General features: G+C 30.1%; 1 protein-coding gene across 1 annotated transcript in view; it reads right to left on the reverse strand.

Annotated features, from left to right (window-relative positions):
- Window positions 1–1,143: 1,143 nt before the first annotated feature.
- LOC142341282 (phenylethanolamine N-methyltransferase-like) overlaps window positions 1,144–16,590 on the reverse strand; it is a 46,888-nt gene continuing 31,441 nt past the window's right edge. Inside the window, exon 6 of the mRNA XM_075392200.1 lies at window positions 1,144–1,446. Within this exon, the coding sequence (XP_075248315.1) occupies window positions 1,194–1,446 (253 nt within the window). The 3' untranslated portion in view covers window positions 1,144–1,193. The remainder of the gene's footprint in view (window positions 1,447–16,590) is intronic.

The following is a 16,590-nucleotide window of genomic DNA, read 5'->3' on the forward strand; positions in this document are numbered from 1 at the left end:
TCGCCTTGCGTACAAAAATTAACCGCAAATATCACCGCATTTCTTACAAAAATTCACCTCATTTTCTTTCCAATGTTTGCTCATTTTCATTTAAATTCACAAGAAATATCAAGAAATTAAGTGACAGTTTGCGCAGTGGAATAAGCAGTTGAAGGCATGCAGGAGGTCAGAGGTTCGAACCTGTGTGTGCACGCTTCTTTTTTTGTAAGAATGCTGAGAATGCGGTGAAAATAAAAAAAATCACCGTTATTCACCGTATTCGCCGAAAAAAGATGTAAGAAAAACGCTGTGAAAATTATTTTTTTCACCGCATTTCACCTCATTTCTTACAAAAATTCACCGCCAAACCTCGATCCGGGTATGATTTTCCCAAATTCATCTACGGCAATTTTTTTCTGTGAAAATGAGGCAATATCCCGATAGGAAGGAACGAACCTCAAAATTTTCAAACTACTGCATTGTAATTCGGAGCTCCCGGGTCGAGGTTTTTGGGTAAATTTTCGTAAGAAATGCGGTGAATGCGGTGAATTTTCGTAAGAAATGCGGTGATTGCGGTGAATGCGGTGAAAAAAAATAATTCACCGCTTTTCACCGCATTTCTTACAAAAATTCACCACCAAATTCACCACATTTCTTACAAAAATTCACCGCATAGACTATTATGGCAAATTAATGTAAGAAATGCGGTGAATGCGGTGAATGCGGTGAAAAAAAATAATTCACCGCTTTCTCTCAAGCGGTGAATTATTTTTTTTCACCGCTAGATGCGGTGAAAAAAAATAATTCACCACATTTCACCGCATTTCTTACAAAAATTCACCGCATTTGCTTTCCAACGTTTACTCAATCTGATTTAAATTCACGAGAAATGCCAAGGTAGTAAGTGACAGTTGGGGCAGTGGAGTAAGCAGCTGAAGGCATGCTGGAGGTCTGAAGATCGAACCCCTGTGGGGACGCTACATTTTGTAAGAATATTCAGAACGCGGTGAAAATAAATAATTCACCGCGATTCACCGCATTCACCGCAAAAAGATGTAAGAAATACGCGGTGAAAATTATTTTTTTTTCACCGCATTTCACCGCATTTCTTACAAAAATTCACCGCCATACCTCGACCCGGGCTATAATATATGTCACAATACACAATGGCCTGAAATTAAATTACCGGAAGAGAGAATAATTTACAGATTGTGCTACAACTTAGTCGCCCAAACTAAAATGTTCCCTTTTGCATCAAAGTACGGTGAGTCATTGGAGTCATAATACTGCAGCAGCAACAGATCCACAGCAAATCCGTTTCTTTTCAGACAGTCTGTTAGCCATTGTTCAGACACTGGAACTGATGGGAAACGTTTGTCTGGTTTAGTTCCGTCTAAAGCCCAAAATGTTTGCTCTAGCAGGTCTAAGAGGATCAATGATCCGCCCTTTCGTAGAAGTTGATTGCTTCTAAACATACAGCTGAAAATTAATATTTCTACAAAATTGTTTTCGATGGAGTCTTACAGTGAGTTGACCAGTTTCTGTTGGTTTACGGTGACAATTGTGGGCTTGCCATAGATTCATACTTCGTCAGACTAAAAAAAGTAGTGGGAAAAAGGGGCTATTCCGCCACTTCCTAATCGGAAGACGACTAAATACCCCCCTTTTTCCCACTATTCTATATAGCATACAAATAAATGTAAACACATACAAAAAAAAATAAAAATTTTCATATATCCCCCCAATCAATATTTAATCAATCTAAAACAAAAACTTTCTGTCTCACTTAGCGTAGTGGTTAAATCATCGAGTCGAGTTAAGTTGCTTTAGCAAACGGAAGGTTTGGGGTTCCTTCCTCACTGACTCCAGTGAACGTCCCCCAATTTGATGAAATACTATAAAACTAAGTGAGATAAAAAAACCAAAATCACAGTTCTTAAAAAGGATGATCTATGCTGTGAGACTGTATATGGGACGCACTGTGATGGGTATACAGTCAAAAACACTGAGATCGGTGGAAACACAGTGATCAGTGTTTTGCGGTGTAACTAATCAGTGAATTTGCAAAACAACCCCGTTGAACTGCTTCGCAGATCAGGGGGAAACTGCTTGGCTTGCCACGAGCGGAGCTCGTTGGTTTACCAGACTCCGTCTGTTGGCAAATCGGTGAAACCACTTCGCGGATATTATATTTATAAACATGTTCTCTAAATTGATTTCTAGTATGACCAAATCTATATCTATGAAGGTAAATACACAATTTACATTTTGCATTTCTAAATCTAATGAAAGAAATAAGTTTATAAACTTTACACATATTACAGGTTAAATTTTAATTAGGATTTCTATATTCCTCTAAATGCCCAATATAATTTTTTACTTTGACTACACTCTCACATATAAAACATGTATATTCTAGTTCTTTACATTTATTACAACATTCTTTCCAAGGTCTATTTTCGCAGTTACTGCAATTCATTTTTTTATTTTCGAAAAATTGTAAATTTTCCCTAATAAAACACATCATGTCTCGCTCAACCAATAGTATTGTTCGAAGTGTAAACTTCTGCGAAGTCTGTGATTTAGTATTTGAAACGAAGAAAGAGTTATACAAACATCAATCATACGATATCAAACATAAAGAACTAATAGAGAAAATATTTGAGTTTGATAATGATGATGACTTGATCTATGTTAAGTCTAAAACTGAATCCAAAACTAAAACTGTATCCAAAGCCAAAAAACTGAAACCAAAACTGAAACCAAACTGAAAACAAACCTGAACCTAAAACTAAAACTAAAACTGAAACTGAAGCTAAAACTGAAACTGATACTAAAACTGAAACCGAACCTGTAGTCGTCTGCTGGGTCTGCGGTAATAAGTTTAAAAATCAGATTGGTCTGCAAACTCACATGAATAAACACTGGAGAGAAAACGTTGTCTTAAGCGATAATTATAATATAATCAAGCTTTAATCAAAGGCAGTTATATAATACTAAATCTAATGACAGTTTAATCAAGGATATTAATGAACCAGTAGATTACATATTAGACGAGTTTAAACCATTCAAATCATATAAATATAACGTTACTGCCAATTGCTTATATAAGAAGAGAGACTCAGAAGAAGATAAGACTATTAATATAAACTTTAGAACCGATGAATATATGGATAGAGATCATCGACTGAATCTAAACCAATGGCTTAATCATGTTAGAGAAACGTATGAGGGTTACGGCTACGATTATGAGTTTATTGGAATAACGGACATACAAATAAGTATAGAAAGGACTAAACCATCATTAGGATCTTATACTGAACTGACACCATGTCTAAGAGATAAAACAAAAGCAATTTTATATATTAGAAGTAATAAATTTAACTGTCTACGATTATGTATTACAGCTGCATTGCATCCTGTTACTAAACATGCAACTAGAGAAAATAAAGATATTGCAAACCTAGTCGAAGACTGGGAAGCTAATGAATATGAACATAATTATTTAACAAAAATCCAAAATAAATATAATATTAATATTTGGTTTTACGGGCCTGCTCAAGACGGCAACCTGGCCAAAGTAGAACACTTAGAGAAATGCTCCAACTTTGTCAAAGGTAGAGACAATATTAGGATCCTAGTCCGGGAAGAACGCTGTGCCCTAATTAAAAATATAGTGGTATTATTAGAAATACCTAATGCCAAACATGTAAGATTCTGGTTTTGTGATAATTGCACCTATTGGTTTAGTTCTCAACTTAACTATGAAACTCATGAATGCCGTGTACAAATCAAACCAAAGATTGTTTGTCCTAAAATAAAAGAAATCAAATTCAAGAATCAACATAAACAACAAGAAGTGAGGAATGTTATCTTTGCCGATATTGAATGTTACATGAAAGGAACAGATCAAAAGATTGGAGAAAAAACATATAAAATATCTGAACATGTACCTATTGCTGTTGGCTATAACTACAATTGTAATCACAGATCATATTTTGGTTCTAACTGTATTAAAGATTTATTAGAAATAGAAACACAGCGTAGTATTAATGTTAATAAAACATTGGTATTTACAGAAGAAGATAAACTGTACCATAATACTACTAATATATGTCATATTTGTAATAAACATTGTATTAATAAAGTTAGAGATCACTTTCACCAAACTGGTAGATACAGATGTCCCGCATGTAATATTTGTAACTTAAATTAAAGACAACAAAACTTCATTCCTGTAATGTTTCATAATAGTAAAGGCTACGACTTTAATCTATTATATAATGAGCTATTTAATCAGAATAGAGTAGATGTATTACCTAGTACTAATGGTAAAGCTAGAATGTTTAGAGTAGGCGTATTAAAATTTATAGATAGTTACAGTTTTATGACAATGTCTCTTGATAAAATGGCAAATGTTTACGGCATTAAAAGTAAAACATTGTATCCTTATGAGTACTTTAAAGATGAAAATAGCTATAATAACAAATTGGCTAATCTATCAATACAAGACTTTAGATCATCACTAACAACTAAGTTGCCAACCCAAGCAGATGTCGATATCTTTAATATTTCTAATAGTAGGAAAACAGGTAAAGATTTATCATTAGAGTTTATAGAAAATGATATAATTATATTGGAGTATTGCTTTAAAATATTTGTTATGTTAAACATAATTATATATAAACTTAATCCTCTACATTATATTAGTCTACCAGGCTACAGCTTTGATTGTTTCCTAAAACTAAGTGAAGTTGAATTAGATACAATACAAGATGAACAAATGCTAAAAGATTTCATTGGTGCAATGAAAGGTGGTATTTGTGGTGTTATGGTTAATAGGAAAATAAACAAAATTGAAAACAGAAAGTTATGGTACATCGATGCTAATAACTTATACGGTTATGCACTAATGCAAAAGTTACCATATAAAGATTTTAGATGGGCTAACGACTTAACCTTAGACGAAGTGTTAAACACTAGTGATGATTGTTATTATGGCTATTGGCTTATCTGTGATTTAGAATACAAAAATAGTAGTAAAGATAAAACTAGCAACTTCCAATTACTTCCACTTAAAAAAGAAGTAGAGAATAATGAACTGGGATACAAACAAAGACCTTCAACTTCTTCAAAAATTGAGAAACTAATATTAGATCAGAATAATAAATATGAATATCGTATACACTATCGAATGTTAAAGTTTGTTGTTACGATGGGTGTAAAGGTTACTAAAGTCCATAGAATAATTAAATTTAAACAAGATTATATGATTAGAGACTATACTGAACTTAATACTAAAATGAGAGCTGAAGCTATAACTGAACCCGAGAAAGATATATTTAAGTTAATGAATAATTCCCTGTTTGGTAAAAAATGTGAGAATCCACTAAAGTATCTAGAGGCTACGATTCTAACTGATGATTATGAAAAACTTAAAGCTGTTAGTAAACCAACATGTAAAGATGTAGTTAGATATGACAATTACACTCTAATAGAATTTTATAAAAAAGAAATACAATACGATAAACTATGATAAACTGGTCTCAACTGTATTAGAACTCAGTAAACATCACATGTATGAATTCTTTTATAACGTATTACAACCATCACTTAAAGATCTAATGCTGCACTATATGGATACTGATAGTTTTGTATTAAGTTACACTGAAGGTAATGTTGATAATAAATATATGGATCTGAGAAATCTAGATAATCCAAATAAAACTAATAAAAAATACCAGGAAAATTCAAACCTGAGTTAGGAAGTAAAGAAACAGAAGAATTCATAGTATTAAAACCAAAGACCTATAGCTTTAAGAACTATTCGGCAAAAGAGAAAGTTATAAAGAAAGAAAACAATGGCAGGCATAAAGACTACTATAATGCTTTAATGGATAATAAAGAAAGAGGTGTAGGAGAATGTAGAACACAAAAAGTTGAAGATAAAATGACAACAAATGAAACTAGTAAAAGAAGTTTAAACAACCTTGATGATAAAAGATTTTATGCAAATAATACTAAAAGCTATCCTCATGATGAGAATCTATATCTATTCAAAAGAAATCTCGTAAATAAAGTCTGCGAAGCAGGTTGGGGAAGGGCAAGCCATGTTACACCAACCAAGGCCAAAGGCCCTTCCCCGATTTAGAATGCATCAGTGAAACTGCTTCGCAGATCATTAGATGGAGACAAAGACCTAATTATAAATAATATTAAAGAGCTAACCATTAATGATGATAGAAACTTAATCCTCGCTGCAATTACACTATAAAATGATTTATTATAATTACAAAAAAAGACTAAACTAGAAACACTTATAAAATTAAATAATCTAGAAAAACAAAACAGAGGAAATAGATTAGAAGATAAATTAAAACAACAAAAATATTATGGTTAAATAGATGAGTTATTTGATCCTTTAACTAAAACACTAAGTGCAAACAATGAACACAATCTAGCATTAAGTGAACAAACATTAAGAGCAATAGATTGGCAAAATCAAGAGTTAGATAAACAAACTAAGATGATCCAGCAAGCTGGTTTCCAGATCGGTGAAACCGCCTCACGGATCGGTGAAAACACTTCCAAGATTATTGAAACGTTAAAGGGTCCATAAAGGAAACTCAAGATATAGCACCAGTTTTTGTTGATTGAAAGACAGCTAAAATTCTTCATTAAAAGGGGGTCAATCTAATCCTCAATTAAAATTAAATCTTGTAGATTTGCCTACTAGAAGATATAAAAGGAATGATGTTGATATAAGCCTATTGCAGAGTGAATTTTTAGTTAAGGATAATATATATGAATTCTCAGAAGATTTTACTGATTTTCTTACTAAATCAAATGTATTATATGATGATATCGAGGAAGATGAAAACAAAATTAAAAGGTTTTTAAAAGGATATTAGATATGATGTAGGAAAAGGGGATAAGAAAGGCGCTAGATATAGAACAATAAAACGTATAATGGGGGTAAAAGATGATGTATTTGGCAGGGGTTTAAATAGCAACCCTAACCCAAATAATCAACGAAGTTTCCATTTAAATGGTTCAGTAGAAAGACTAGAATTATTAATACTAGAAACAAAAGCTGGTAATGATGGATTATATGATGAGATGCTAGATAAATCTAAGCAACTATTATCTATGAATATTAATAATCAAGAGCAACTAGCTAATTTCGTTTTTAACTATGGTAAATAAATAATGATGGAAAACCACCACCACCACCAACAACAACAACAACAACAACAACAACAACAACAACAACAACAACAACAATAACTATTAGCTAAAGAAGTATTCAGTCCTCAAATAACAAAGTTTAGAAGAGAAAGAATAAATAGTACCATTATATAAAGATGAAACATGGTCAGCTGATTTAATTGATAAGTCATCTCTAAGTAAATACAACAATAATTATAAGTTTAAATTAACAGTTATAGATATATTCACAAAATATGCATTGGCTATTCCAGTAAAGAATAAATCTGGTTTATCTATAACTAATGGTTTTGAAACAATCCTATCAGAAGGTCCACAGTGTGGCTCTGAAAGTCCACAAGGTGGCTTCGAAGTTCGAAAGCCAGAAAAGTTATGGGTAGTTAGAGGTAGTGAGTTTTACAATAAAACATTTAAATCTTTACTTAAGGAATATGAAACAAAACTATAATCTACTTATAGTGATTTAAAGGCTGTATTTATAGAGAGATTCAATAGAACATTATTACACATAATTAATAAACCAATGTTTATTAATGGTGATGGTAATTGGGTAAATATACTAAATGATGCAGTCATAACATATAAAAATAGCACTCATTCAACAATTGATATGACACCAGTTGATGCTTCTAATAATCCTGACAAAGTTAAATATTATGTTAAATCTACCAAAGCAACACCAAAATTTAAAGTTGGTGATTATGTTAGAAATGCAGATAAACGTAATATCTTTTCTAAAGTTTACACTTCTAATTGGAATAGAGAACTATTTAAAGTTAATGAAGTTTTGAACACACAACCAATAACATATAAGATAGAAGATATTATTGGTGAGATAATAAAAGGTAAATATTACGAACAGGAATCATTAAAATCCGAGTTTGACTTTGAATCAATTAATAAAGTTTTAGAATCATTAAATATAGTTCTTTCTGTAAACAACTACAAAGATGACAAGAAATAGATTTAACCAAGCAAATAGATCCACTGGGCGCTGGTATCATCAATCAACCAACAACTTAACACTAAATAAGGCTCGTGGGTTATTCCTAGACGATAATGATCATATTGATATGAAGGATACCTATAAAATTACAAATGTTCATTCTCCGATAGATGAAAAAGATGTTGTTAATAAAGAGTATTGTGACAATATCTTATTATCTTCTAATAATAAAATAGACATTTTAAGTAAAAACATAACTGAGCTAAGAAAAGGTGAATTTGATAAAGTCACAACTAAAACATTACAACTAAATGAAACACAAGTTAATGATGAACTAATTAATGAGTTTATTGAATCAGCAAATGAAGTCACAAATACTGTTAAGTTTTGTAATAAAGATAAAGTTGCTGCTGATACTATCTCTAAATATAATCAATTAAAACAAGATCTTGATAATAATATGTTTAATCAAAATATTACTCACATACATTTAGATGATATGTTTACTAACGGTCTAAGAGAAATGAAAGAATACAATAAATCTCTTAGAAAAGTTATAGTACAATATATAATTGCTATACTTTTACAAAATACGTTAGTTGATAATAAAGAGAAAGCAAGACTTGAGGTGCATAATGATTTTAAATAAGAAGATATATTGAAAGAAATAGAAAGATTTTTTATTAATGAAAAAAAGCAAGTCTATGACGGAGTCCGTGACCAATCCAAAAGCACCGAGTGAGAGATTACTTTACCCAGATCTATCATCTCTATCAGAAAGATTGATAAATGAAAAAAATCCAGGCTAATAAGAAATTTAACAATAATAACATTATAAAAGATATTACAAATTGTTATGAAACTGAATCTAATAACTATAATAAGAAGTTTAGTAGATATAAAGATTATATTAACGTGGCTGAGATAACAGAAATACTATTATCATCAATAGCAACAACGGCAACAACAACATCAGTTGCAATAACAAGTATAGGTCTGCCTTATTCTATACCCACAGCTTTTGCTACAGCAACTGTTTGTGGTTCATTATCAAAAACAACTAAAACTAAAATTAGAAATAAAATTATAGATTATTCACAGATGTATATTTCAAGTAAACAGTTTAGCGACAAATTTAATAATTTATATACTAAACTAATGGAAGATAATGAAATAGATAATGATGAATATAATGAATTAGTCAAGGCATATGAAGAATATTAGAAGAATCGGCGAAATCGCAACTCCGTTGATAAGAAAAATAAGTTAGGTGTTTTTTAGATTAAAGCTATTAGTGCTTAGTAATAACAATGTTTTAGTAAAATTAATATTGGTATTAATATTTATCTAGGAACTGGCTTCGCAGATAGATAGATATAGAGTTTTAACTGAAACTATAGTCTTAGTTCGAGCCATAACTAAATTATCTTTTCTTTGTACATAAGTATAAACCTCTTCCTTTTTGTACTACCTTTATACCTTCACCAGAAGTTGCAAATTTAATTAAATCAGGTGCGGCTGATGAAGCAGTTCTAGGGTTTCTAGATGCAGCCGCACTTCTTATTTTACGTGCTATTTCTAATGCTCTTACTGGATTATTAGCAAATTTCTATCCGAAGTATACTGTAGCTTTACCAACACTTACCAAGAAATCTTCCAATCCCTCAGCTTCTATTGTTGCATCAGATACTGTCATTAATGTAATCATTCTACCTTTAGTGCAGGATCCTCTTGACATTTTAGTACCTTTTGAATTAATAGCTCCACTTATATTATTAGTACCACTATAACGTCTGCCACCAACACAATAAGAATTAGTTTTGAACTTATTTAAAAGACTCATTTCTATAAATAAGAAATAATGGAAGTTAAAAAGTATAATCCTTTTGTTGTTATTAAATCTAAGCCTAAGGCTAAACCATTACCTAAGGCTAATATTAAGCCAAAACCTAATACTGAACTTGAAGCTAAGGGATTGACTCTAGATAATGAAAGAAAACTGGATACTAATTATGCTAAAGTTTTTGTTAAGACTAGTAGGAAATAGTTTGATTATCATTGATTTAGTCATTGGTTTAGTCATTGTTTAAGTCATTAACTATAATTATAATTATGATACAACATCAACCATCTTATTACCATCACTTTTAACACTAATAACCTTTCTATTTAATGCTAATGCATGACAAATAACATCTGCAACTGCAGCATTAAATTTAAAATTAAGTTGTATTGGTTGTGGACCTATATGATCACTTTGATATCTAGTATCGAACACATATATTCAATAACTACCTTTGAATGTTCTATGATTGATATACGGTTCTATATTATGTGGTAGCCCATTATAACCTTTATTAAAGCTAACAATCTCTTTAAAGCCTCATTATAATTAGTGGTAACATAATTAATATTCATTCTATCCTCGGGATAAAACTCGCTACCAATCTTACAATAACATTCAGTAACATTGATTATATGAAATTTACTTGCATCATGAGTTTGTTCATTAACATTATTATTTTCAAAACCAGTTATTATATATTGTGGTCTTTCCATCCCACTTTCCATACCTAGATCAAACAAGAAGTTAGTAGCATTGGGTAGATTCTTATAAAACGTCTTTCTTTCATAATAGCTAAAGTCTACATTTTTCTTTTTACTTAAACCCTTTTGCACAATAATTCTATTGTCATTACTAGGATCAATACTGGGCACAGACCCAAACCATGATATATCTCCGATATCCATATTAGCATCATTAGCAACTGAATCAGCACCAGCATTAACTCTAAATAGAGCTCTATAACTACTATTTCTTTTAAATATTAGTTTACTTCCTAAACCATATATAATCTTTTCTAAGTCCTTTACAAAACCAAATAGATCACTCATCTTAATCATCATATACATATGACATCGTTCTACAGCAATATGGTCACCTTTAAGTTGATTATCTCTATTACCTTGATTTCTAACAAAACCACTCTCATATTCATCATCAGTACTAGTTAATAACTTATACATCAATAGATTAGGATGACAATGATCTATATATTCAATAGTTCTACCACCACTAGTTTCCAGCTTAACTGAACTAAACAATGCCATCATACCATAATTAACTAAAATGATATTAGCATTATTAGCAAATACATCACCAGCATCATCCGATACAACAAACTCTATCTCTAGATATGAATCACGCAAATTTAAATGATTCTCTTCTCTATTGAGAATGATAATAATATTAGTATTGACCGTATTCATTGTTGCTAGATTATTAGGTTTATATTTTACAATCTTACTTTTGTGTATATCATTATTATAACCATAGGTTGTATCCAAATTAAAGTTCAATTTTATAAGTCAAAAAATGACTGAGAACTTAATTCTATATGAACTACAAAAGATACATGAAACGCTAACTAAAACTAAAGAAGCGCATACAATTAACTTTAGAATGATAAAGTCAACAGAAAAGTTTAACTTTTGTGAACCTATACTGAACTCGTCAAAATTAAGTTTAATTAGATTATCTGTTTACAATTCGGTGTTTTATGTGAATAGAAGGAACAATCAATTCTTATATGATACCCAAGGTGAAACATGGACAGATACCCGTATTTTAGCTGTTATACCAGGTGCATATGAATTAATCGAAATAGCAATATTAGTAAAAGAAGAAACTAATGGTAATGTTATAATAGAACCAGATAAGAATACAATGAAACGTTTAATGGAAATAAAACAAAGTGCAATTAGCTTTGACATAAAAAATTCAATAGCCCAATTACTAGGATTTAGAAAAATAGTTTATAAAAAAAGTAAATATACATCTCAGAAAATTGTTGATATTATGGGTTTTAGTACTATTAACATTCTTTGTAATGTGATATCTGGGGTTAAAGGTAATGGGAATAACACAGACATACTATATACTTTTACTCTAACAGAACCACCGGGTTACTTGATAAATATTATAAAAACTAATTTCTTGTATCAAAATGTAACTAAAGATAGAATAGAATATATAGAGTTTCATATTAAAGATGAGCATGGAAGACCTATACACTTTAATGGCGATTTATTGAGTTTTACTTTGCATCTGGTGTAGATATAGACATAGATGTAAACATAATCATAAACATAAACGTAAACTTAATTACAAAACCCTCCGATCCGAATTAATTCTTAGTTTACATTACTATTTTTATTTTTAGTTATATCAATGACAACGTAATTATAAGGCTCTTTCCATACCTTATTACATATATTAGCAAACTCATTATAACTAAGTTCAATATTATTAAAGAAATCTTGATATATAGATATGAGGACTTTACCTCTTTGTTCAAATAAAATAAATAGATTGCAATTCTCTCTAACACTCTGTCTATCTATTGTGAATAGATTTTGATTAGGATATATCATATTGCAGATATTATGTCTGCATCTACAAAAGTATTCATTAATAACTGGTTCTTTGGCTCTAACATCACCGAATATCATTAGTTTCTTTAAGTCTTTTGGTAGTTGATCGGGAGAGGGTAAATCTTTTGTATCATTAACAAACTCAACATCTGCTTTTTCTTCAACAGAGTTGCGACCTCGTCGATTATAACTCTCTACACCTTCATATTGATCACCAGTAGGACCAATAATGTATAGCTTATCAAAGTATATTATAGCAAGAATTAGTTTTTTTAATAAGAATGTCTTACCACATTCACTAGGACCAGATATTATACATCTAAAGTTCTCTGGGAGTGAAGCTTCTGTAATAATTATATTATCATCATTTAGCCATGATTGTAGATCCTCATTTATGTTTACAGAAATATTGTTACTAAGACATTCTTTGTTGTTAGGTTTACCCCTTTGATGTTTTTATATCAACAGATATATCAACAGATATATAAAATTAGCATTATCTTTAACATTATCATCATCATCATTAACATTATCATTATCATTATCATTAACATTATCATTAGCATTATCATTTTTAGCAAAGCTACTTCGTAGATTGTTAACATTATCAATATCGTTATCATTATTAGTAAAATTACTTCGTAGATCATTATCTTTATCATTAATATTATCTTTAACACTATCATTATCTTTATCATTATTAGTAAAACTACTTCGTAGATCATTATCATTATCATTAGCATTATTAGCAAAGCTACTTCGTAGATCATTAACATTATCATTATCATTAACATTATCATTAACATTATAATTATTAGCAAAGCTACTTCGTAGATTTTTACTACAACCTAAACAAAAACACGCATTATATATTCCTGCATATTTACATTGATTAACTAGAATATTCAAAACATTGTTAATTCTAAATCCTCTATCAATAAGATAGAATATATATAAACAATAAGCCCCACAATAAGATTCATCATTTTGTTGTATCCTTTCATTAGAGCCTAGATCAACATATTCTTCTAAAAATAATGGTGGGGTCTCAACACCAAAACTATCAAAGTAATATACAGGACCTCCTTCTCTTCTTATAACTAAAACCCAATGTGTACCATCAGTTGGATGTAGATTGACAATAATGTTGAAGTTAGGTTCACTTGTGTTATCTGGAGCTTGATCTGCTAAGCAGGTTCCCTGATCTCTCATTACAATTTCTATTGGTGTTAGATTTATATCTTTTCCTATATCTTTTATTCTGATATAACTCATAGCATTATTATCAATAATAAATTGATTATTGAATTCCTCAAAAGTTAGGATAAGCATTTTTAATCGGTATAAAAATGGAGACAGGTAGCGCATAATTTTTATTTTCTTAATTGGAATTCGTTATATAAGATATGATTCAATACCAAGTAAATATACAAAACTAGAAGAAAGCTTTGGTGGATTTACGAATAGGAGTCTAGTTAGATTTGAATATGAAAATCACCATCACATACTATTGTTTATGGTGGAACTGGTACAGGTGAAACATATTTTATTAGACAATACTTAAAGCTATACTTAGATCCGCGAACAGACTCCGTCTGTGGTAAAACAAGCGGTTACACCAATCAAAACCAAAACCAAAACCAAAAACAAGACCAAGATCTGCGAAGCAGTTTCACCGATCAAGCTAAAAATATAATCATAGTATGTAAAGATGATAGAGATTGGATAGTTCCTGAGACTGGTGAGTTTTACATTGGATTTAATACATGCGATATAAATATGGTCACATCAAAAAATAAGTCTAAATTCAAAGATAGTGTAATAGTATTTGATGATATGGGTGATAAGTTAAATAAGGATATAGCTTATTATTTCACAGAAGGAAGACATTATAATATTCAAATGATCGTAGTGTGTCATAAACCAGCCCAAAAAATTAATACAGCAAGAATGAGTTGTGATACTATTTATTTAACAACTTATAATGTAGCTGATCTCTTTAAAAAATTTCAATGAATTATATAAATGTGAACATAACTTCAATAAGATAATTAGTGAATTAAATAGTAACTATTACAATTGTACAGATGGAATGTCAGATGAATTTCGTTATTGTATAATTAAATATAATAGGAACGAGAATACTTTTTTATTATTGAGAAGAATAGAACTATGATATATGACTTGAGAGTTGGTTTCCTTGATTTAAAAGCTCTTAGTTGAAAAGACAAATTAGAAAGTGAAGATAAAAATAAACTTATAGCATATATGAAAACACTCAAGATAAATGCTACAGATAGAAATACTATTAATCATGACAATTATCAGTTCTATTTTAATAAACTTCTTACATTAAAAGGTTTTAAAATACAGAATGATGTTTTAACAAAAGAAATGATTAAAGCAGATGGTTTTAGATTAATATCAACTATTTTAGGCATTATAGGTACATGTTTTATGATATATAATTATATGAGTCCTGATACAACAGTAAAAACTGCTGGACATGTGGCAACGAGTGCAAGTAATATATTAAATAGAGCAATCACATTGGTTAACTTTGGATATAGGGATAGAAATAATGAAGAATTTATAGAAAAAATTATATATTTTGATAGAGATAAAACGGAATTAGACCTTGAAGTGATTTTAGATAGAAGATATAAAATTAATACACTCAATACGACGGGGAAGAAATATTTAACAGAGTGTGTCGCGTCTAAAGATAATACTAAAGATGTTATTGAAATCTTGGCTAAATATGTTGGGTGTAATTGAAATTTGGTCAATTATAAATGGTAATTAAATGTTTAGAGTGTAGTCATAAATGCGGACTCCCTTTTAATTAAACTTTTCATTGTTCAATATATCATGAAGATAAAATTAGTAAATGTGCATGTGGTGATAAAACATTAAGTGGTATTTGTATGAAAACTGATACTTCTTTTAAAGATGAATCGGGATATAACTCTAGCTCTAGTAATAACTCTAACTCTAACTCTCACTCTAGCTCTAACTATAACTCTAACTCTAGCTCTAACTCTAACTCTAACTCTAACTATAACTCTGACTCTAACCCTAGCATTAACTCTAACTCTAACTCTAACTTTAACACCAAAATCTTAACTAGAAGTTTTAATAAATGCAATTCTGTAAAACCACTAACTGATTTTGATGAGAGTAAGTATACTTGTAGAAATTGCACATCAGCTAAAGTTAATTGTCTTTATTCTCCTTCTGCTGTGAGATTTGATGGGATAAGAGCTCATGTAAAGAAACAACATCCACATGTAGACTTAACTAGAGGATTTAGTAGAAACTTAACTGAAAGAACAGCGGAGCTGGTTCCCAGATCAGTGGAACTGTTTCACAGATCTGTTATTACCCAAACTGGGGAAAGTTGTTCGTGGAAGTGCTATAATTTTGTATCATTTCTTATTAATAATGGAATAAATATAGAAAAAGTAAAAGAGAATATAAATTTATTGAAGAGTATAGATAATTTAAAATAAAAAAATATAGAAAAGTAAAAAAAATAAAAATTTAGATAATTTTAAAAGTTATTTAAAAAAGAGGGAAATCACTCTTTAAGCGCGATAAATAGTGATTTTGTAATGGGGCATCACTCCGATAGGGGCGATTTCGCTCTAAAAGAGTGATTCGCTCTTAAAAGTGGGATTTCGCTCTTATTTTGAAATTTGCTTAATTTTTTTAATAAATTATTAAATTTTGCTATTACTTTGGGTTTTAGCTTAATTATGACTTGACCAAGTAGTTAAAAAGAAGGAACTTAATATTATATAAATATTAGCAAAATTTAAAATTTATAATAGAGTTAAGCTGGTTTTTTATTCAAGTTACACTGAGTAACACTGATCACTGTGTTTCCGCCGATCTCAGTGTTTTTGACTGTATACCCATCACAGTGTGTCCCATATACAGTCTCACAGTAGGAATCATACTTTTTAAGAACTGTGAATTTGGTTTTTTTATCTCACTTAGTT

Source organism: Convolutriloba macropyga, chromosome 6, assembly GCF_964194025.1.
Source record: "Convolutriloba macropyga chromosome 6, txConMacr16.3, whole genome shotgun sequence".
Classification (NCBI taxonomy): Eukaryota; Metazoa; Xenacoelomorpha; order Acoela; family Convolutidae; genus Convolutriloba; species Convolutriloba macropyga.